Below are 22,102 nucleotides of genomic sequence, written 5' to 3'. Positions count from 1 at the left end.
CTTTTGTTATGTTCGTTCGAATATTTGATCTATTATAAGCTTGAAATTATCTACGATTACAAATTTTCTGGCAAAAGCAACAAACAACTCGAGTGGCGCGCGCGTTTGAACCAAAAGTTCCTTTAAAACATTCCAGATGGCGAGGGAATTCGATGAAAAATAAAAGTAACCTGGTTTATGTATGCATAAATGCCGCTATTTGGTGGAACACGTGGTTTTCCTTGTTATTATTTTCAAATAGTACATATTAAAATGAAAATTTATATGTAAAGAGTTTATTTTAAAAATGTCCATGATGTTTAAACGAGTTTTTTGTGATAGGATTCTTTTACAACTATCAGGCTTATATCGTTTCAATTGTATTAATAAATTTTCTCAAAAAATTTCAAATGATCAAGAGATTATTTTAAATAACGGGATAATAACTAATGAAAAAAAATACAATGATTCAAACAATACTTCTAATGAGGAAGAACTTAAGCGTCTCCTTAAAGAAGCTGCCACTTACAGCGATGCCAACGATAAAAATTGGGCTACAAACCCTTATCCTGCGAATGCACCAACGTCTGTCGAAGAGGAGAAAATAGATATACCTAAAGTAGACCCAACAGAAAGATCAATAGTACTTTTTCCAGGACAAGGTACACTTAAAGTTGGTGCCGTTCGGAAATATTTGCGTTTTCCTGGAGCAAAAGATATATTTGAACTAGCTAATGAAATATTAAAATATGATCTTTTAAAGATATGTTTAAATGGTCCACAAGAAAAATTAGATCAAACAAAGTTTAATCAACCAGCTACAGTTGTTTCATCATTAGCTGCATTAGAACAACTCCGTGAAGACAGGCCAAAAGTATTTGAAACATGCATAGCCACTGCTGGATATAGTGTGGGCGAGTTGAGTGCATTAATTTTTTCAGGAGCTATTTCCTTTGAAGATGGAATTAGATTAGTGGCAGTTAGGGGAAATATGATGCAAATGGCTTCTGACAAAATATCTCAAGGAATGTTATCTGTCTATTGTCCTCCACAAATAAAATTGTCAAAAATATTACAAGATGCTACAGCTTGGGCTAGAGATTTAGGAGTTCCTGATCCATTATGCAAAGTATCTGTCTTTTTATATACTCAGAGTAAAATAATAGCTGGAAATGAAGAAGCATTACAATATATAGAAAAAAATGCCAATGTTGTTGGTCTACAGAAATTAAGGAGACTTCCAGTTTCAGGAGCATTTCATACACCACTTATGCTACCAGCTATAAAAAAGTTTCATGAAGTATTGAGAGAAATAACGTTAGAAGAGCCAAGAACTAAAGTATATTCTAACTACTCTGGGCGTCCATATAGAAATTCAAGAAGTATAAAAAATCTGTTAATAAAACAAATTATCTCGCCAGTAAAATGGGAACAATGCATGCAAGGAATTTATAAAAGACCAGAAGGAACACCATTTCCAAGAACATTTGACGTAGGTTCTAGTGGAAGAATGAAAACTATTTTAAAATTAATTAATGCAAAAGCAGCAGAATTTTGTATAGTAATTTGATAAGAAATTGTATGTCTAAAAAAATATAAACGTTTGTAAATAAGTAATGTTAAATGATATTTATTAAAAGATAATGCCAATAATAGTATAATATAATATTCATCACAGTTATAAATTTTTATATTTATAAAACCGTATAAAAGAATATATATACAAGTATTGTATCCATAAATAGACGTAAGTACGTATTTCATACGTTTATTTCTTTTCGTAGTAAAAGCTCTTTTTTACTCAAGTTTTAAAAATAACAATAACAAAAATTATAGAAATTAAAAATTGAAAGGAATATTACTGAATTCATAATTATATTATTTTAAAATACGGATTAAAAACATTCGTACAAATAGTAATGTAGGTTAAATAAGGTTGCGTTTTGGAACACCATTATGATGCGTCCCGCGCATCTCATGTAGAGACAAACGAAAGAGGTATGATACCGGTATTACTAATTTTTCTGATACAAAACGATATAAAATAATTATTCTGGCCACATCATGAAGCTAGTAAGGTATGTACGATATATAATAATAATAAAGATTTTATTCTTTTTTAATTTTTGAACATATATTATACCTTTTTATATATGCGTATTTTACATTGAAATACGTACAACTTTAACCTATAAAGAATCTTCAATGATTCGAAAATATTGAGAATCAAATAATAAATATCTTATACTACATTTTATGTTGTAGATTTTTGATGAAACTCAGTCATGAGACTGTAACGATAGAATTAAAAAATGGAACTCAAGTACATGGTACAATTACAGGTATGTCAATATAACCTCTGTTAGAGGTTATCTTTTAAGTGTAATGCGAAATATCTTTATATTTTATTATATAGTTTAGATAAATTATTTTATTTATATTCAAGTATAATTTTAATATCTAATTTTACTTAATCTTAAATAATTTTTAATTTTGTAGGATAATATACAGGATAGGATAATATACATAGGATAATGTACAGGGTATCCTAGAATAGACAGGAAATATTTTATAGGTAACTTAAGCATATCAAAACAATAAAAATAGTTCATATAAGTATATGCCCTTTTTGACTTTGTTTTTGAGTTATAGTAAATTTAATTTTCAACCGATTATTTACTTATTTTTGTAAGAGATGTTCACAATGATCTTCTAGCAATAAGACCTCCATGACCTATTGGTTCGTTTGAAAATCGATTGATTAGAAATTGTCTAAAAATTTGGCTAAAATGCAATGACATTGTCATTTAACACAAGAATTATTGCAAAATAAAATTTGCTATAATTCAAGAACAAAGTCAAATAAAAAATATGTTTATATGTACTTATTTTGTTATTTTAATGTATTGCAGCGACTCTTAAAATATTTCCTATTTATTCTGAGACACTCAGAATAATATATATAAGAATAATATATATAATCTATATATATCATGATCCACTTCAATATAAAATTATATATATAATGATTCACTTTCAATATAAAATGATTTTGATTCAATAAGCTAATTTCTATTACAATAGGTGTAGATGTAGCAATGAATACCCATTTAAAAACAGTAAAGATGATAATTAAGAATAGAGATCCTGTACAGTTGGATACTTTAAGTTTACGAGGGAACAATATACGGTATTATATTCTACCTGAATCTCTTGCATTGGAGACATTACTTATTGACGACACACCAAAAGCAAAAGCTAAAAAGAAAGAAGCTGCAAGAGGTATGTAACAGTTAAATACAATATATAATTATATGTGAACCAAAATGAGATAAAAATAAATATAACATTATTTATTAGGAGCAGCACGTGGAAGGGGCCGTGGTGGTCGTGGTGCAAGAGGTGGTAGAGGAGGTAGAGGAAGAGGACGAGGCAGACGATAGTAGTTTAAAATTTCTTAAGTATTTTCTACCTGTGGACAATTGAGAAAAAATGGAAATACTTACCTTCATACGATATAAGAAATATGAGCGATTAATAAAATCTTTTGCACTGCGATTATTTTCAATTAAAATTATAGATTTGATAGTATTAATATAGAAAAGCAGTACAATTTTATTTCTAGCATAACCAGTACAAAAATAAAAATTGATTCTTTGATTAAATATAAGTGAGATGTACAACTTTACAATCTTATATGTATGTGATGTAAGTATTATATCATTCCATATATATCATAATTTGCATGTAAACAAACTCAATAACAAACAAGTTTTACAAAAGAAATATTTTAAGAATAAAATAGTAAAAATGTATTAATATAATGTAATGATAAAAGTGAATCACTTACATTGAAGACAATCATTGAAAAATTAATAAAAATAAATTTTTTTTTATAATTATTAAATTGAAGCCATCCAAATAGAAATAGTTGGTAAAGGTTACGCTTATTTCTTTGAAATATTGTTTTGAAAATTTTTAATACACAATAATATTAACGATGATTATATCATTTTTATGTCATAATTTCGATATAAAGAAATATTTATTAGTTTATTTGACTAACTTCAACGCGTTTTTTCATTCAAATAATTCTAACCATTGGAATAAGAGTTTCGCATGCTTATAAAGAATGCATGTAGAATAATGTAATCATTTTTCGTCCATCTCTTTGACAATATTTTTCAAAATGTTTGTGTTTTATTATGTGGAGATCATCAAAAAGGATTGTAGTTGGATGTATTCAATTAATTATGCGATGTGGTCGTAATAATCTCGATGTTGACGACGTAGACGATATGTCCGAATATGACGTTCATGATGTCCCTGGTAATTTTATAAATTACATTTTTATTGCATTAATAAAATTGATTATAGAAAAGGAAACATTGATAATGAGAAAGATTTTATTATTTTTTATACAAACTTATTTTAATGTAAAATGGATTATACGAGAATTATATCGTTAATGAACAAACGTACAAGTGGAAAAGAAGTCGAATGAATTTCTTTTATTCATAGAATAAGTTCGATGATCGATAAAAGAACATTTAAAATGAAAAATTTTCAAATAATTTAAAAAAAAATTTTCATATAAAAAAAAAAACAAAAAAAAAAAGATTATTTTTTGTCATATGAAAGATTTAATTTTTACGATAAAGTAGTTTAACAGTTTTCTAGCGGTACATGTCGAGAAATCGATATTAACCGCTTCTTGTGACCGTGATATAACCTAACCTTTCACGGTTCAATGTCCACTAGTGCATTTCCAACCGCAAATCTTTCCTATGGCTTTGCAACAACGACAAGAGGTCTTTCAACATAGACCAGATGCACCAGGAACGAGAAGACGTTCACCACCAGAAATTGTTTCAAAGATGATTCAGGCTTTGGAAGAATTAACTGAAACAAAATCATTGCCCGCCATCGACAAGGTGCGCGGTTGTCATCGACTTACATTCGAATCTTCTTTTCGACTGGTAAACGAAGAAAATAGTTAATATTTAATATAACAACGGTGCGTAAAGATCATCGTGCGTTAATAATATTCGATGTTGAAGATAATTATCATTTTATGCGAAACAAAATATTTAAATATTATTTTCTTATCTTTTCGTTTGTTCTTACGAATTGTCGACGTCTTATTATTACTTTTCTTTTTTTTCTTAACTTAACAATTTTCTATCAGTTTTAAAGTCTAACAATGTTTTGCATAAATAAAAATAAAATCACATTTTTAATGTTTAACCGATTAACCGATCAGCGAAATTATGGTACAGGAATTATGTAGTGGATAAAAGTTCAAGGCGATTTTTTTCAAAAATTATCGCATTATGTTTCAAGTATCCGCAAGGTATTAAATCTTAAGGGTCATAAAATCATACACGAAAAGTGTACATGTATATCCTTTCATCGATTTACTTTTATACGCGGTAAATAATCTCTCCGTTTTTATGCGGATTTATACTCTGTATCAATTTACACGATCTCATTTTACGCTATGAGAACATATATTTTTCTATAATCTTTAATGATTAAGCAAATTCTCAAATATATCTAGCGATGAAGATAATGATTTTGTACAAATTAAAAAGAAAAGATTGATTGTTCTAGATTACGGTGTCGGCATAGATAACGAATAAAATTTATTTTTATTTTTATGAATTTTCATTATTAATTCTTTTTTTTTTTTTTTTATATAAAAATATGCGAAATAAATACTTCTGTAACTTATATCGGCATTTTTCTTTAGTATTTTTTTTTCGTATTGACGGACTCTTCCGCGGTTTCCTTCCGCGTTAAAAAAAAAAAAAAAAAAAAAAAAAGAAAAAACGCGTGGAACGAACAATCCGCGTAAATCGAAAAACGGATGTATAATTAAAAGAATATTCTGTAATCGCTGAAAAAATTATCGTTTTAAACTTTTGTCCTCTACTGTATATTATCAAAATTATTATTATCTCGTTACGAAGCTTAATGAATGAATCATATATTTTTTCCAAATGTTTACACTTGTTCATTTATTACGTCAAAATGATCGTTTTATTTGTGTAAAAGTATATAATAATATATGGTGAGGATAGTTTGCGTTAGAAGGGAATATTCATCAATACACATTTATAGTTACTTGTTAATTATTTGTGGTCGTATACCCTTAGGACATGACAGTTACCTAATCCTTTCACATTCGTCGTTCTATTTCACTTTCAAGTTGGTAAAAGAATTCTTGAGGTTGATCGAGTTCAAATGGAAGAGTCGATAAAATACAATCGATTTATTTGAATTGAAATAAAACGCTCGACATTATAGGCAGTATAAAATAAGGCGAAGGAGAATCCAACATTACGTTTATAAAAATCCAATAATGCCGCAAGCTAATCGAGCTCCGGATGAACCAGTTTTAATGCTTTCTTCGGTTCCTCCGCGACCAAAGTCATCTGGTTTTGCATGTATCACCAATGCTCTTCCTACGGCACCTCGAACTCCAACCAAACTCAGATAGCGATCCATACCATTGATTTGTGCTACTCCATCAGGGCCGACCTCGATGTTACCCAAATCTCCGACATGCCGTAACGGATCGTTTGGTGCTCCGTGATTTACCTATATATCATATATGTACGCATGTATATATATGAAATATTGTATGGCGCGAAATTAAAGAAAAAAAGAATAAAGAAAAACAAAATGTTTACCATGTAAGGGTTAAAGTGCGGTCCAGCAGAATCACACCCTTCTCTAAGATCACCCTTTTCATGTACATGGAATCCATGCATACCCGGACTCAAACCCGTTATAGTTCCAATTATTTTAACCCCATCGGCTTGTTGTTCCAGTGTCAACCTTCCTTTGGGACCTTCTATTGGCAATCCATCTTTCCCGAGTGCTCTCATCTCAACCACTGCTTTCAATCCTATTACCTGCATATTTCGATAGAATTTAATAATAGAAAATATTGCTAATAAAAGAGGAGAAAGAGGACAAAGAGAGAAAGAGATAGATAGATAGATATATAGAGAGATTCTTAATACATACAAAAAAATAGGGTTCCATGTAAACTTCGTACAAGTTGCTTCTACTTCCAGGATAACCGGGAAGACTCCTTATGAATAGTGTCCTTTCGTTTGTGTTCATTATCGTTCCTTCATAGACTTCGGCGTACGTTTTCCACGTTAGAAGGATCATCATGATCGAAATTCTTAATGATTTTTGCATCTTTTTATGGTACACGTATCGTTATTAGAAAGATTCGTTTCTCCTCGAAGACGGATAACGTCTGCTGGGTTTACTCTCTTGACTTCTATTTATGGGTTACGTCACCGACGAGTCACGGCGAGGACAAGACCGGATTATGGTGCTGGAAGGCACTTGCACCACGTATATAAATATCCGTAGGATATATGTAAGTATACATACATCTGTACCATTGGTTACTGGTAAACGCGTTAATACATGGATATTTATATTACTGTATAGTTATAAGATTTATCTTCATAATATAATGTAATAATTCACCAAATAGAATTAGTTTTAGTTATTAAATTTGATGCTACCACGTGTTGGTTTGAACTATATTTCCTATTATGTAGTAATTTTCTTTACATAATTGTAACGTTCAAGAAGTTTAATCGATAACAGTGAGAGAGAAACGAGCTCTTTGTTTCTTTGAACCGATTCTGAATTAATCGCCATAAGTATAGAGCGAAACAATTCGATTCGTGTATTCATATATAAAAATTAAAGATTTTTGATATATAAATAAATATGTCTATGAATATTTTCATATCGATATAGAATCGTTTCAATAACGATGATGTTCATTATAAATTTCAATATTTCAATAACAAATTGGATTAATAATAATTTTCAGATCATATAGTTTCAAAAAAAAAAAAAAATCGAGAAAAATCAAATATTCGATTTTCGATAGAAAATTTTCAGGAAGCTTGTTTTGTATTATTTTTTTTTTCTCTAATATTGTATAATCTCAAATTGAGATTAAAGAAAAAAAGAGAATTATTTTATTTAAAAAAAAAAAGATCCGAATATTTTTAATAGTTGCCTTTAGCGTATGCAATCAGTTTCTTTCTTTCAACCTGTCACGTGTACTTTTTGCTTGGATTTTCTCGGAGTTCTTTTGATGCAAAAGGAATATGGTATACATAGGATACCTGGTTCATCGCCACATACTCACACACGGAAGTATAAACTCTATATGTAATGCTGATGGACGAGCAAAGTGAAAGCGAAGTGAATCCGATATGATCGTGTCAGCCAACGATCGGCCTCGCTTCGTACAAACTCTACAAATAAAAGTATGTATGTGTGTATTTAATTATACATGTGCGTATCTATCTATGCATCGTTTATGATTATATGAAGGAGAAGAAAAAGATTCATCTCTACAGAAAAGTATCTATTCATTTAAATTTATTTTACATTTATTTACTTATTTTATTATTTTTATATATAAAATTCATGAAAATTTCGCTATTCCCCCTGGAGAATTCCGTTTGATCTATACTTATGATATTCATGATTTATGACGAGAGAGATGTAATGCATTCGAAATTGTACGGTAGATACTGGCAGTTTCCAACGAGTGCATGATTTACCTTTACAACGTGTCGTAAATGTTCGTCGGAACGGTTACTTTAAACATTTTCATTTAATTTTGTAGACATAATTAAAGAATATGATTGTGTGTAATGCTTTCTTGATAAAAAAATGTCAACTTCTGTTTATTTATAAATGACCTTGTATGCATGGTTAATGAAGAGAAAAGCGTCTGATAATTGGTGAATAACCTTTATCAACCACAACTTGTGCTCATCGAAGTAATTAATTATTTCTACCAGGCGTTTGATTCTTGTGGTTTTTATATGTCATGCAGATTATCAATAGCTCGATAAACGTGATATCTGTGCTAACACGCGTTATGTGTTATCCAAAGTGGAAAATAATGGAAAAATTATAAAACTGATTCCAAGAATTGAATATAGAATCGATTGCAAAGATTTTATTATATGAAAATTGTTTATCGCCGAATTATGTACGAAAAAGAAAAATTAACTATTTATTTACATACATTATGATATTAGAAAGTTGATATTATGGACTAAATGTTAATGTTTTTGAGATTTATTTAATGATCGCTCGTATCAAAAAGATTCTTACGCATACATATAGAAGTATAAACTCTCAAGGAGAAATCGAAAAAGGAGGTAAGCGGGCCAAGGAAAATTTAGCTTAAAAGCCAAGAGAGATTAATAATGAAATTGTCAGCGAGCGTATTCTATTTTTTTAATTTTTCTACCTGATAGGTTCATTTAATAAATTTTCTTATTTCTAAAATATGATTTTAAAAATGAATTTTTTAAATTGTTAACCATTCATTTTGATCATTTCCAATATATTTTAAAGCATTGTTTTAATCTAAAGAAAAATATTTTTCAATTCAAATACGAACGAAATATTCCAAAATATATTAATTACATATAATTGTATAATGTGATATAATACATATTAAACGATACAATTGTTTAACTGTAAAATATTTAATTATAAAATAATTGATTTATAATAATATATCGGAATTTTTTTTACAATATCGTAATCATTTTTTTTTTTGATAATCATTGATAAGTTTCATTCGGTGTTTATTTGTAAACCGGCGAACTTATAGTAATCGCATAATAGTCCGTGGGACCTTGATGATTACGACGACAACGATGACGAAGACTACAACAATATTCGAGGAGAAAATAGTGGGGCATTGGTTACGACGTAGTTCTCACTTACAAACGTATATACATAGGTATGCAATACATGAACGTATACGATATACGCGTATTTATGTGTATACTGACATGAAATGTAAGCTTGAGATACACTGGAGTGTCGTCTAAAGTGAATGTCGCACCTGTCTATAGGTTGCTTTCAGTTTCTTCTTGACAACGACACAGTGCACGTTCGATCGTTTTTTTTTATTCTTATTCTATATCGCAAGATACATCGACCATTTACTCTTCCTCAGATATCAGTGAAAAGAATCAGCGAGAATTTCAAATAAGAAGAAGAAGAAGAAGAAGAAGCAGAAGAAGAAGAAGAAGAAGAAGAAGAAGAAGAAGAAGAAGAAGAAGAAGAAGAAGAAGAAGAAGAAGAAGAAGAAGAAGAAGAAGCTAAAAGCAAAGGGTATGCTAATAAAATTCTTATCATGTATTCTGTGATAAAACGAGAAGGAAGAAAATAGTTCTATCGCGATATAACGTGTTAAATACGCGTGTGCCAGATACCACTTAGCCTAATCAATGCCGATGAAATTCTGATCGTCTAGAACAAAAAAACTCGCGACTACACTCTCGGTTCTGTTAATTTGGATTAATATTTTTAATACAGATCGCGTGTGATATTATGTTAATTTCATTTAGTTCTTCTTTGTTAATTTTGGAGTTAAAATGTTTTCACAATTATTTTAATAATTACAAATTTAAGAAACAAGGACATATCGTAAAGTTAACAGATTATAATGCTTCTCGTGAAATGAATTATTTATTTCGGTAAGTAAACGATAACTATAATTGAACAGATTTTGTTTTTTCCTCCAAATTCTCATAAATCTGAGAAAATTGTAATTTTTATTATAACTATTTAAATGTAATTATATATCTAATAATAGAAATTATTTCAGGTATAATCAGATGTTTTAAAATACAAAAATATGATCATAATATGTTGAAAACAAATGATATATTTGTGATCTGTTTTTTTTTGCATGAGAAACGAAGTCAATGTCTATTTTCGTAGAATATAAATTTAAAATAATTTGGAAACAAGCTCTTTAATTTATTTTTATCTTCTTTATTTTTATATATTTTTATCTTTTTATCTTTACAAGTATATGTCTATCATGAATAAATTATGATGAACAAATTTTATCATCATCATCATCATAATCATTATTATTATAATTTTCTTCATATAATTTAACGATTCGATTAGATTTTTCGACATTTCACACCAAAAAAAAAAGAATATAAGACTCAAACCGTCAAAGAAATGTCGTATAATGTAAGAAAAAGATAAAGGAAAAAAAAATAAATAAATAAAAGAAAGAAATAATGAGTGGTGTTATGTCGTGAAATATTTTATTAGTTTCTGTTTTTATGAATGCCAGGAACAGTTAGAAAAAGGTCAAACGCAAAAGTTCTGTAAGACAGTTTTACCGAATTATTTATGGATCAAGTAGCTTATTGTTAGTTATTCGTTGGTTCGATCTATATACCATAAGATGTTATGCCAAGGTTTATCTATTGGACAAATACGTACTACGTATGTTATAACGATTATAAAGAAATATTTTAAACGTTGCAAAAAAAAATTTATGTTTAAAGTATCTTTCATTTAACAATGATCACATAATAGATAATTAGTTATTATTTTTATAGGAAAAGAAATGTATTCTTTTATATATTTATTATATATTTATAATTATATATTCTTTATATACTTATAATTAGCCGTAATCTTTATTGAATTTGGAATCAACAAATTTAACACAGTAGATAAGACGACTATTTACGAATAGTCTAATCTTCTAATCTTCTTTTTCCTTCAATCATACAAAACATTAATAAATAAGATGAATTATGTTCTATATTACGGTCTAATATTTTGTTTTATGGGAATTCGATGTTTGTAAAAAAAAGAAAGTTTCTAATTAAGATAATATTATAATTGTAAAATATACATGCATTATTTACTTCTGAAAAAAATATGATCATAAATATATAATCAAGTTAGAATTATTTCATTTTTTGTTTGTACAATTTTTTTTCTAATTTTAACCAAACAAAAGATATGGCTTGATAGTTCTATAAATTAGTCTGACATATATGTTATATATTATATGTATATTATATATAAATATATAAATATAAATACACACACACACACACATACACACATACACACATACACACATACACGTACATATATTATATGATGAAATGTTCGAGGAAATTTCTTATTTTACATCATTGTTTGTAATTTTCCTCATTTTAAAGATAAATGATCACTATTTATTCTAACTAGCTAGTTGAAAAGTATTTATAACATACTTGTTTATATATATATATATATATATATATATATATATATATATATATGTACACATTGATCAGAGGAAATCGTTTAGAACGAAAACATTCTGATATATTATGAATTCAGATTAATACATGAGTACTGAAGAATAATCATAAATATGAATTACGTTTATTATATAACGCCTATTGATAATATATCTCGTTGAGTATTGAAAACAAGTTAATATCGATTGTAATCTAATATCATGTGTTTCAAAAAGAAAATGTTTCGAAGAAAAAAATATATTGATACTTTTCTGAGAATTTAAGATAAAAATTTGTCTAAGAATTTAAGATTTTAATATAAAAATATTTTTGAAATAAAATCCTAATACTCCGTTATAATAGTCTTTAAAGTTACAAGTAAATTTAACAAATGTAACAATTAGTTTGTTATTTTTCTCGAAATTTGTTGTATCGGATACATTTTACATTTCATCATTTTTGAAGAAAATATATATTTAATAATAAAATAAAATAATTCGATTTTGTACTAAATGATAATAACGTAAGCTTATTCAATATTTTATATTTTTTTTCGTACCAACAAAAAATGAATTTATTTTTTAACCAAATTATCGGGAATGTAGCAATTAAAATGCGCGATGATATGACGCGGAAGTAAAACGTTAATTAAATTTTGTCAATGCACTTATACAAGACGGAAACAATAATGACAAGATCCCAATTGTGCGAAATGCTACTGCGTAGTTGAACAGCCAATCGGAGCCTTGCAAATGCAATATCCGGTTTCCTTTATAAAGAGGATTCAAGCACACAAAGGAGACTTCAATTTGATCTGTAATTATCCCTACCACTTGACACACACCATTGATGTTCTTTAATTTTATCGGGTATATGTCTCTTCTAACCAAGTAAATAAGTAAATACGATTAACTCTTTCGTATTTTTCAAAAAATTATTCACATATGTAGATCGTAATTTATAGAATGTCGATCGTCAGACATTTGTTTGAAGAATATTTAATGATCATTCTTTATTGTCGATTATTATTTAATTTTCGTATTTTTCAAGTATCATTAAATATTCTTATCGATTTTATTATACATTTCGAAATTATACAATCGAAATTATACAATCGAAATTAATCTTGTATATGATAATACCATCTCGTTAGAGATTCGATACTTACTAACAACATGACTTTTAAATATGTTTAGAAATGTGCTGATGTATTATATCTAGTTCAAAGCGTTAGGTAGATCATGAGATATTTCGCTCGTGGGTGTGAAAAGATTAAAGATAGTTAACACATTATATGTAAGGCTCTTTTGTACTTAGTTTATTATCTTTTATTGTAAATTCTTTTGTCAGAATTAAAAGTATTCATTTTTAACATAATAGATATAGAATACGAGTATGAGCAAATTCAATTGGATATATGTATGTGGATTTTTAATAACGAATTAAAAAATGCATAGATAATGAAAATAAAATAGTAAATAATATTATTCGCCTAAATTTTTGTTGATTCCTAGAAAACACGAAGACAGATTAAATATATAAAATTAGAATTTTTCATCACCTATAGATATCAATTGGAAAAATATAAACGCGGAATGTTCCGTAACCTTTATATGTATTTATCGATCGTATTCTGACACTTAACTCGGAGAATTCTAAGAAAACCTTATTTTTCTCGAATTTATATATTAAAATGTGAATATATTTCACATTTTACAATATTATATATATATATTATATTTTCACAATATAAATCAAAATGTGAATTAATTTTCAATCAATATATGCATTAGTATTACTATAATAATAATCGTTTTGTCAATTATTCTTAAATCGATAATAATAATTAAAATCTTCTCTTTCTTTCTGTTTTTTTTTTTTTTGAATCACTTGTAATCATGAATTTTTTTTTTATGTGATTAATCATTTACAAATTTCCAATAATATTTACTTTTTCTTCTTACTATTCATACATTTTTCTTTTATGAGTCACTAATGACAAAAAGAAGACTATGGATAATCTTTGTTATTGATTTATTATGATGAATGGATAAATTATTTCTTTATTCGTAGATTAATATTAGTGCAAGTATAAAAAAGGCAGGATAGAACATATATATATATATATATATATATATATATATATATATATGTATATATATATATATATATATATATATATATATATATACATCATTATTTTTTGAAGATATAAAAAAAAGCAAATGAAAAACGATTAGTAAGAAAATAACATAATGGTCTAGTATCGTTAGTGCTATAAATATTTCTTTATTTCAGCAAAAGTCTTATTTGTTAACGTTAAACATATATAGATATACATATAAATCTCTGACATGATAAGATCGAGAAGTGCTCGCGGTTCTTCCATTATCTCTCGCGATTATCCTATTAACCCAATGTCCATTTATGCATCACTTCGTGCAATGCTACTTTGTAACGGATACGTCCAATCGTATCTCGACTATAACACATTGTCTAAATAAGATCTAATTGAGCCACAGGATTGCACTTTGAAATGCTTGACTTTGGCAAAAGGCTAAGAAATTTTGTAAATCCTTGTATGTGTTATGATATATCTATCTACATCTTATCATAACCCGTATAAAATCGTCGATTGATAATAATTTAATTTCGCGTGGGTTATGAAAAAAAAAACAAAAAAAAAAGAGAACTTAGGATAAGATAATTCAAAAATATGATTTATTAACGCGTGATATATAGATGTATATTTATACATATATATCTATATATGTCATTCTTTCTATGAAACATAAATTTTTAGCATCTTTTGAAAGGAAAATAAAAAAAATTGATTGATCTAACGATTGAACGATAATAAAAATATTATCCTAGAAAGATTTGTGTATGTCTCTGTGTGTGTGTGTGTGTGTGTGTGTGTGTATGTGTGTGCGTGTAGTAAGAAAAAATGAACAATAATTTTTTTTATATCTTTATCATCGTGATTTTATAATACGAATGATTAGAGAACATTATCAGCACGTTTAAATTTTCTTTTGTTAATAGCATAAAAATGAATAAATTTTTTAAGTATCTTGCTGATCTCGAATCTTCCGTCATTGTCAAAGCGTACATACATATCTACATCCTACGGTTATCAAGTTACAAAGACAGCGGTGTATGCTCTTTTACGAGGTATTTGCCCGTAACCGATTTGCTTGAACATTGGGTGGGGATGTATACATAGAAGCTAATATAAGCGGAACATATGGCACAGCATCCATAGTCAGTCATTCGGTGTTCGTATTATTCGCTCGACTTTTACGTTCGTTTCTTGCTCGGTAGGTTCCCTTTCACTTTTCTCTTGCATATTCATTAATAAGCTTGTCCTCCTTACCTGTCAGGAACGTTTTAAAATTTATAATAAGATGCACTGTTTCGTGAATCCATTTTAGTTGAAATATCGCGTAAAACGTAATAATTAAATAATTTTGATATATCTTTAAAGAAATTTGATAAAATTGTTTGGATAAATACATATCTACATGTCACAAATCTGTCACGTCAAAAGTGAATCGAAGCTTTTTACTATTAAAGCAAGTTAAATGTCGAGCTTCAAAAATAACGATTTTATATTATTTCTTTTAAAAAAAGAAAAAGAAAAGAATGACATTTAGATCAAATTTAGTGTCGAACAAATATTGTAAAACGTTGAATCTTATAAAAAGCTATTTTAGAATTACAATCGTAGTTATTTTGTAATGATTGTTACTTGAAAAGTGTCAAGATCCAATTTTGTTTAATTTTATGTGAGATTTTCTTGAAGATTTGGTCATCGTTATAAATCCTGTTTTCTTTTGGAAAGGATCACAATTTCGAAAAAGAGAAATTATTTTTAATTATGTTCATTTTTGATAACTTTAATCATTAAATATTTCTTATCGTCTTATTCAAGAAAAGTGTGTGGCGAGTTTCATTTCTAGGATTGCATTAATAAAAGTGCAACCTTCGTTTTCCTTTTATAAATGTGACGCTAATACTTATATGTGATTCCGTTCATTTAAATCGTTTGCCTATCGTTTCTAATATCTTTTATGTTAAATAATCGTGGAGGCTTATTCCTATGTGTAATTTTTTTCATCGAATAAAAAACGACACGTTATATAGTAGTTTTGTGCGCAGGCTTTTTAGATGAGTACCTTTTCTTTCGCGATCGATATGTACGTCATGTGTACAGTGACTCGCAAAATTGATTCCATAATATTTCAGAATGAATGTTTTTTCTTTTCTTTTTCTCCTGAATGAACAAAGTGTTTAGAAATATTGAATAAATCGAGAAAGTTTAATGAATTTAGTCAAGAGTTTATTAAGAAATGGTGATTGCTTGGAATAATAATAATAAATTTTCATTGAATTCTATCATAAGTAATATCAAAGCTTATCAGTTTTGAAAGGAGTTATACATAGTCGTTCACAAATCTTTACATCGTCGTTTAACCTAGTTCAACGGCCATTAAAATTGAGATCTTTGAAAGATCATAGTTGATATTAATGCTACTTGTCAATATTTATAATACGATTAGGTGAAAAAAAAAACCTTTGAAAATATTATATTGACTTTTACAAAAATTCGCATTGTACAGTATAATGATTTTTCTCGGAATTATTCATAATTTCCTTATTAAACTTTACTATATTTGATATACCCAATAATGACACTTTGTTCATTTAAAAAAAATAAGATAGTTCATTTTCCATGTTTGAATATGATTAATTTTGTGACTCACTATATTTCAAAGAAGCTTGGTTGATATCGCTTAAGGTCTGCGTTCGTAATTCATATTTTAATGGAACTTCCTCGTAGGATCGATATACTTTCTGCTTTTTTAATCGATCATTTTCCTTTGTTATTGTATATGATAAAGAAGACAACTTAAAGTAGATAACTTTCTAATATTATTTTTCTTTTTTATGATATATGAACATTTCAAACTAAAACATTATTTTACAGAAAATGCTTTTATTGAATGAGGTGAGGCCTTTATTGACATTTATATATACGTAGACATGGAATATTGATGTTTATTTCACTCGTTTATGTAGTATATATTGATTTCTGATAAGATTTATGCTTTTTTTATTTATATTTAACATTTTCATATTAAAACTGAGTAAACAATTAATTTAATATAGTATAGGAAGAAATTTAATTGAATTAAATTTGACAAATTTAATATAAATCATAAACGAAGAGTACGATTAGGAATTATTTTTTAATGAAAATAAAAATTCATTTATGAGAATACATACTCAATGAAAGAGTAGATAGAACATAATAACGTTTGTCATTTCATTAAAAAAAACAAAAAAACGAATAAGAATTTTAGAAAAAAAATTTTGGAATCGTAATGATTTCATCTTATTCATCGTAATGTTATTAGCGTAAATGTTATTGGCGTAATGAAGTTTCCTATCAACATGTTTTCCTTAAAGGAATTGAAAAAAACTGCCTCATTCGTATATCAAGCGAGAATAATAACATTATAAAATGCTTGTTGTGAAGAAAAACAAACAAAAAACCTGATGCAAAAGTGTTAAATACGATTAATTAAAAATATTCTACAAAAGTATTTACGTATACGTACGTATACGTAATATATATATATAGGAGAGATTAACTCTACAACATAAAAAATTAATCCATTCAGAATCTTATAATGGTTGCATTACGATATCTTATTTTCTTTTTTTTTTTGTTTTTGTTTTAGAACTACACAATTTATCAAAATATTTTGATGTACATACATACACGTGTGTGCGATATTGTATCTCTTTTTTTTTCAGATAATTCAAAATGTATCGCGTGGTCGTATTATTTATCATAGCTGTTACAGTAGTCACAGCCGAGGTATGTTTCTTTTTTATAAGATTTTATTTCTTTTCTTTTTTTTTTCTTTTTTTAACCAAACGAAATTTTAATTATTTCTCAATAAAATAATATATTAGGAACTGGTTGCTGTCGTTCATCTGATCCCTCACAATTCATCCATGAGAAATATTACAGGAGATATCATGATTACTCAATCTATGCCAAATGGACCAGTTAAATTAAGCGGTCAAGTGAACGGTTTGACGGAAGGACTTCATGGTTTTCATGTTCATGAAAAAGGAAATATACAGGAAGGGTGTTTATCGACTGGTGCTCATTTTAATCCTGAAAATGTGAGTAATATTTTGAAAAGTGTCGAGTATTCAATATCAATAATCTCTTTAACGCTGCAAACTTTATTATTTAAATCGTGTTAAAGATATCTTCGATTAGATTTAAAAGAGAAAGAATATTTATACTTCTTAATAAGTTTCATATAAAATGAATGACTATGAATCCTTTTTTATATTTTTAATTTTAACAAACTTATAAAAGAACGTTAAATGAATATATCATACAATTTGTATAAGATTCGATAATCAACGTAACTAAATATAGCTTTAACACAAGAATATTATACATACGAATATATATACTATATCTATACAAATACCTATATATATATATATATATATGTATTTATATATATATATGTATATGCACATATAGAACGTTCATGGTGCTCCGGAGAACGCAGTTAGACATGTTGGTGACTTGGGTAATATCAGAGCCGATGCCAATGGAGAAGCAGTCATCGATATCACCGACACGGTTATCTCTCTCACTGGACCTAATAGTATTGTGGGTCGTGCTATCGTAATACACTCTAATGAAGATGATTTGGGTAAAGGCAACAGCACTTTATCCCTTTCGACAGGAAACGCGGGAGATCGTTGGGCCTGTGGAATTATTGGAATTCAGTAGGTTATATTTTCCTATATATATATATATGTATCTATATATGTAAAAGTCTTTTGATTTCGTTTTTACAGCTTACACCAGTGTAATTTTACGAAAACGTATACGAATACGTAATAGAAATATATAAAATATATATAATCCTAATCGATAGGATTCTTTTAAAAAATTTTATTATGTAAATTACAGCTAAAATTGTGGCGTTCATCGATTGAGAATGGCGAAAGGACAACTTCCAATGGAGGAATGAGATATCGGCACGCTAGTAGAATAGCTTCGAGATTAGTAATGCGTCTTAATTAGGATATTTCGATTCTTTTTGGTTCGTTCATTCCTAATACATAAGTCGATATTTTTTATTTGTCTCTATATACTCAACGTAAATTCTCAATAAATTTTGTTTTGATATTAATCGTTTAACGTAGATTACGAAGAAAAGGAGATATCTAAGGTAACACGAGCGATGAATAATCCGAAACTTATGATATTATTTTGTATTAAGTTGGTCTTTTAAAGTGTTATCTTTATCATAAATAGTTTAGTGTGTTGTTTACCTTTTATATGTAAATTGGTAATACGTATAAAAATATCTGTTGTTTTCTCTTGCTTCATATATCCTCTCGTCCTATTTCCCATGATGCTTATGTGTCCGATGTCATTTTTCTTAGATGTGAATTATTAAACCAGCGCTATAAAATAAGAATACATTTAATCTTGTGTATACATTATCGAAATTTATATGTACATATATGTGTATTAAGTTTCTGGTGTTTTTTTTTGTTCGCTTTAGTTTTCCCCCATGTATATATATATATATGTATATATATATATATATATATATATATATATATGCATGTACAAATTTATGTCTTCTATTCCTGCATATTATTTCATCATTACAAATTATAACGAAATAGCAAGAATATCGAATAACAGAGTACCTATATATTCGTACACATATGTTTTCATTCATTTTATCGAAAAATGATTTAATTATCATATTTTTGCTTGAACCTTAAATATATAAGGTATCCCATATAAAACGATATAACGAAATTGTTACATATAAAAATTGGAGGAGATTACCAATTAATAGTTAATTTGAAAGTTTTCTCAATGATCTAATAGATCGAACTGTCATTTATATTTGTATAAATATTTAATTATATTTAATTAATTAAATTTAATTAATTTTAAATTTAATTCAATTTTACAAATATTAAATGATATTTAAATGAAAAAAATTGTACGATAATTATTTTTGAGAAAATAATTATATTTATATTAATAATTATATTTGAGAAAATAATATAATGTTATTGGGTATCAATTCATCGTTTCGAATCTGATATATCTTCAAGGAAACTTTCAAATTATAACGAACGCAGAATTCATTGACTTTTGGTATACACAGAATAATGATTATTATGTTGAAAATGAAGAAATATAGTATCCTGTATAAAAATATATGGATGAGATTAAAAATTTTCCAAACGATCTCAGCTACAAAAGAGAGAAAAAAAAAAAGAAAAGAAATGAAAAAGAAACAAATATACCACATGATATTAATCTTTTAACAATCTTTAACTTTTATCCTTAATATTTCGATGGATCGTTTTAAATTGGACACCTTGTATAGACGTACACCTAACCCATAATTGTGTGTCATTATTATTTTATTTATAATAAATTATTATTTCCACATGATAGATTGACTTCATTTCTTTATTATATTCCAAGCGAATGTATTATATATCGTATGGATTGATTTGAGAATTTTTCTTAGAAAATAAGAATACGTTGTAAATATGTCGGTATAAGTCTACATTTAAAGGAAACATGATTATCGATCCCTTTTGCGCTTTTGCTTTCAGGTCACCGAAAGGAAGTTGGTCGGGTTCCAATCCTTTTACATCACCGAGTATGTTCATCATTGCAACGACTCTTATGATCGTTACTTTCCATCACTTGAAGTATTAACCATCATAAAAAATCAACAAGTTTCTGCCATCTATAAAAATGTAACGTATCCATTTCACGATTTATTATATCTGAAAGTTCACATCGAATAGGAATGAAGGAATATTGATGGATAAAATCTAAGAACAACGGTGATATTAAACTTATATATTAGATTTATACTGTCAATTTCTTCATATCTGAAAGCATGGAAGTCAATATTGATTTTAGATCATTGAAAGATCTTTCAACCTTGGATACATTCTCTCGTACATGTATGTTATAATTAAACATATATGAAGATTTTAAATAAATTTATTTAATTATCGTACGAATTATGTCAAAAGAGAAATACAGACGTAACAAAGGTACAGACGTAATAAATGATGTTACTCATATGTATTTATGTACTTATCATATCTGAATATATGTATGTATAAAGAAGTTTATCGCACTTATCTTTATTTCGTTCGTAAAACGTTTTTAATTGCTTTAATTATTTGCTCTAGTCGATACCTTAGTCAGTAGATTGCTTTTCGTTTGACGAACGAATATATAATATCGCAGAAAGAGTAAATCGATTTACTCTTTTTATTTCATGTATATGCATACATATACACTTGTGTATATCTATATGTATTATTTAAGTAAATAACGGTAAAATTTATTCTGTATTATGTTATTTGTATAATACGACGTTTTGTCATAATAAATTTTTTTCCCTGGTGTAATACTTTTGATATTTTTATTTTAAAAAATTATTTATATCATCTTATTTCTTCACTCGAATTTTGACAATACCTACGTAAATTAGACATGTAAAAATCGATTAATTCGAGTTCCTACATTTATCGTACTACCATTAACCTACTTACATTTACGTACATCTTATTCTCGAATTATTATGTTATATTTATTTGTATATTCTTGTTTTATTTATAAAAACGATACGACGAATATTTTGTGAGTATAAAAATACAATATCTTTTGTTTGTTATTTGTATCATATAATTTGATAACTTATAGATAAACTTTGATTTTATTTTGTAAATGTTTCATCGATTTCAGACAAATTTTCTTTATCTTTTTTTCTTTTCGATAACTCAAATTCATATTTCATTTCGAATACCTCTTTTAAATAAATATCGTTCGTTAATTGTATATTTTGTTTTTCAAATAGTCTTCTAAAAAAAGAAAAAAAAGAAAAGAA

General features: G+C 27.3%; 5 protein-coding genes across 9 annotated transcripts; 4 read left to right on the top strand and 1 right to left on the bottom strand.

Annotated features, from left to right (window-relative positions):
* The first annotated feature begins 129 nt into the window (after positions 1–129).
* On the top strand, positions 130–1,583 carry beg (malonyl-CoA-acyl carrier protein transacylase beg). Its single transcript, XM_035878717.2, has one exon. The coding sequence runs from the start codon at positions 287–289 to the stop codon at positions 1,547–1,549; it is 1,263 nt and encodes a 420-aa protein (XP_035734610.2). The 5' UTR covers positions 130–286; the 3' UTR covers positions 1,550–1,583.
* A 318-nt stretch (positions 1,584–1,901) lies between these two features.
* SmD1 (small ribonucleoprotein particle protein SmD1) lies at positions 1,902–3,617 on the top strand. Its single transcript, XM_035882334.2, has 4 exons — positions 1,902–2,057; positions 2,245–2,321; positions 3,064–3,261; positions 3,340–3,617. Exons 1-4 carry the CDS (start codon positions 2,044–2,046, stop codon positions 3,420–3,422), a joined length of 372 nt encoding a protein of 123 aa, XP_035738227.1. The 5' UTR covers positions 1,902–2,043; the 3' UTR covers positions 3,423–3,617.
* LOC118448735 (uncharacterized) lies at positions 3,584–5,613 on the top strand. 2 transcript variants are annotated; one of them, XM_035882347.2, is made up of 3 exons: positions 3,584–3,687; positions 4,193–4,308; positions 4,741–5,613. In XM_035882347.2, exons 1-3 carry the CDS (start codon positions 3,677–3,679, stop codon positions 4,977–4,979), a joined length of 366 nt encoding a protein of 121 aa, XP_035738240.1. In that variant the 5' UTR covers positions 3,584–3,676; the 3' UTR covers positions 4,980–5,613. The 2 variants fall into 2 exon arrangements, with proteins under 2 accessions (XP_035738240.1, XP_085515002.1); XM_085658876.1 differs by lacking the exon at positions 3,584–3,687 and having other exon boundaries at positions 3,889–4,308.
* A 354-nt stretch (positions 5,614–5,967) lies between these two features.
* LOC118448725 (superoxide dismutase [Cu-Zn]-like) lies at positions 5,968–7,366 on the bottom strand. The gene is made up of 3 exons (XM_035882319.2): positions 7,015–7,366; positions 6,675–6,899; positions 5,968–6,582 (listed from the first exon to the last, which is right to left on the bottom strand). Exons 1-3 carry the CDS (start codon positions 7,192–7,194, stop codon positions 6,328–6,330), a joined length of 660 nt encoding a protein of 219 aa, XP_035738212.1. The 5' UTR covers positions 7,195–7,366; the 3' UTR covers positions 5,968–6,327.
* A 2,492-nt stretch (positions 7,367–9,858) lies between these two features.
* On the top strand, positions 9,859–21,625 carry LOC118447698 (uncharacterized). Of its 4 annotated transcripts, none has more exons than XM_035879949.2 (5): positions 9,859–10,173; positions 17,931–17,994; positions 18,093–18,308; positions 18,685–18,935; positions 20,808–21,625. In XM_035879949.2, the coding sequence occupies exons 2-5, from the start codon at positions 17,941–17,943 to the stop codon at positions 20,911–20,913; spliced, it is 627 nt and encodes a 208-aa protein (XP_035735842.1). In that variant the 5' UTR covers positions 9,859–10,173; positions 17,931–17,940; the 3' UTR covers positions 20,914–21,625. The 4 variants fall into 4 exon arrangements, with proteins under 4 accessions (XP_035735842.1, XP_035735889.1, XP_035735851.1 ...); XM_035879996.2 differs by lacking the exon at positions 9,859–10,173 and adding an exon at positions 10,514–10,538; XM_035879958.2 differs by lacking the exon at positions 9,859–10,173 and adding an exon at positions 15,335–15,427.
* The last annotated feature ends 477 nt before the right edge of the window (positions 21,626–22,102 follow it).

The sequence above is a fragment of the Vespa mandarinia genome, chromosome 8, assembly GCF_050613455.1.
Source record: "Vespa mandarinia isolate Hongniang chromosome 8, ASM5061345v1, whole genome shotgun sequence".
Classification (NCBI taxonomy): Eukaryota; Metazoa; Arthropoda; class Insecta; order Hymenoptera; family Vespidae; genus Vespa; species Vespa mandarinia.
Note: the sequence above shows the minus strand (reverse complement) of the source record. Positions and strands in the feature narration are given on the sequence as shown.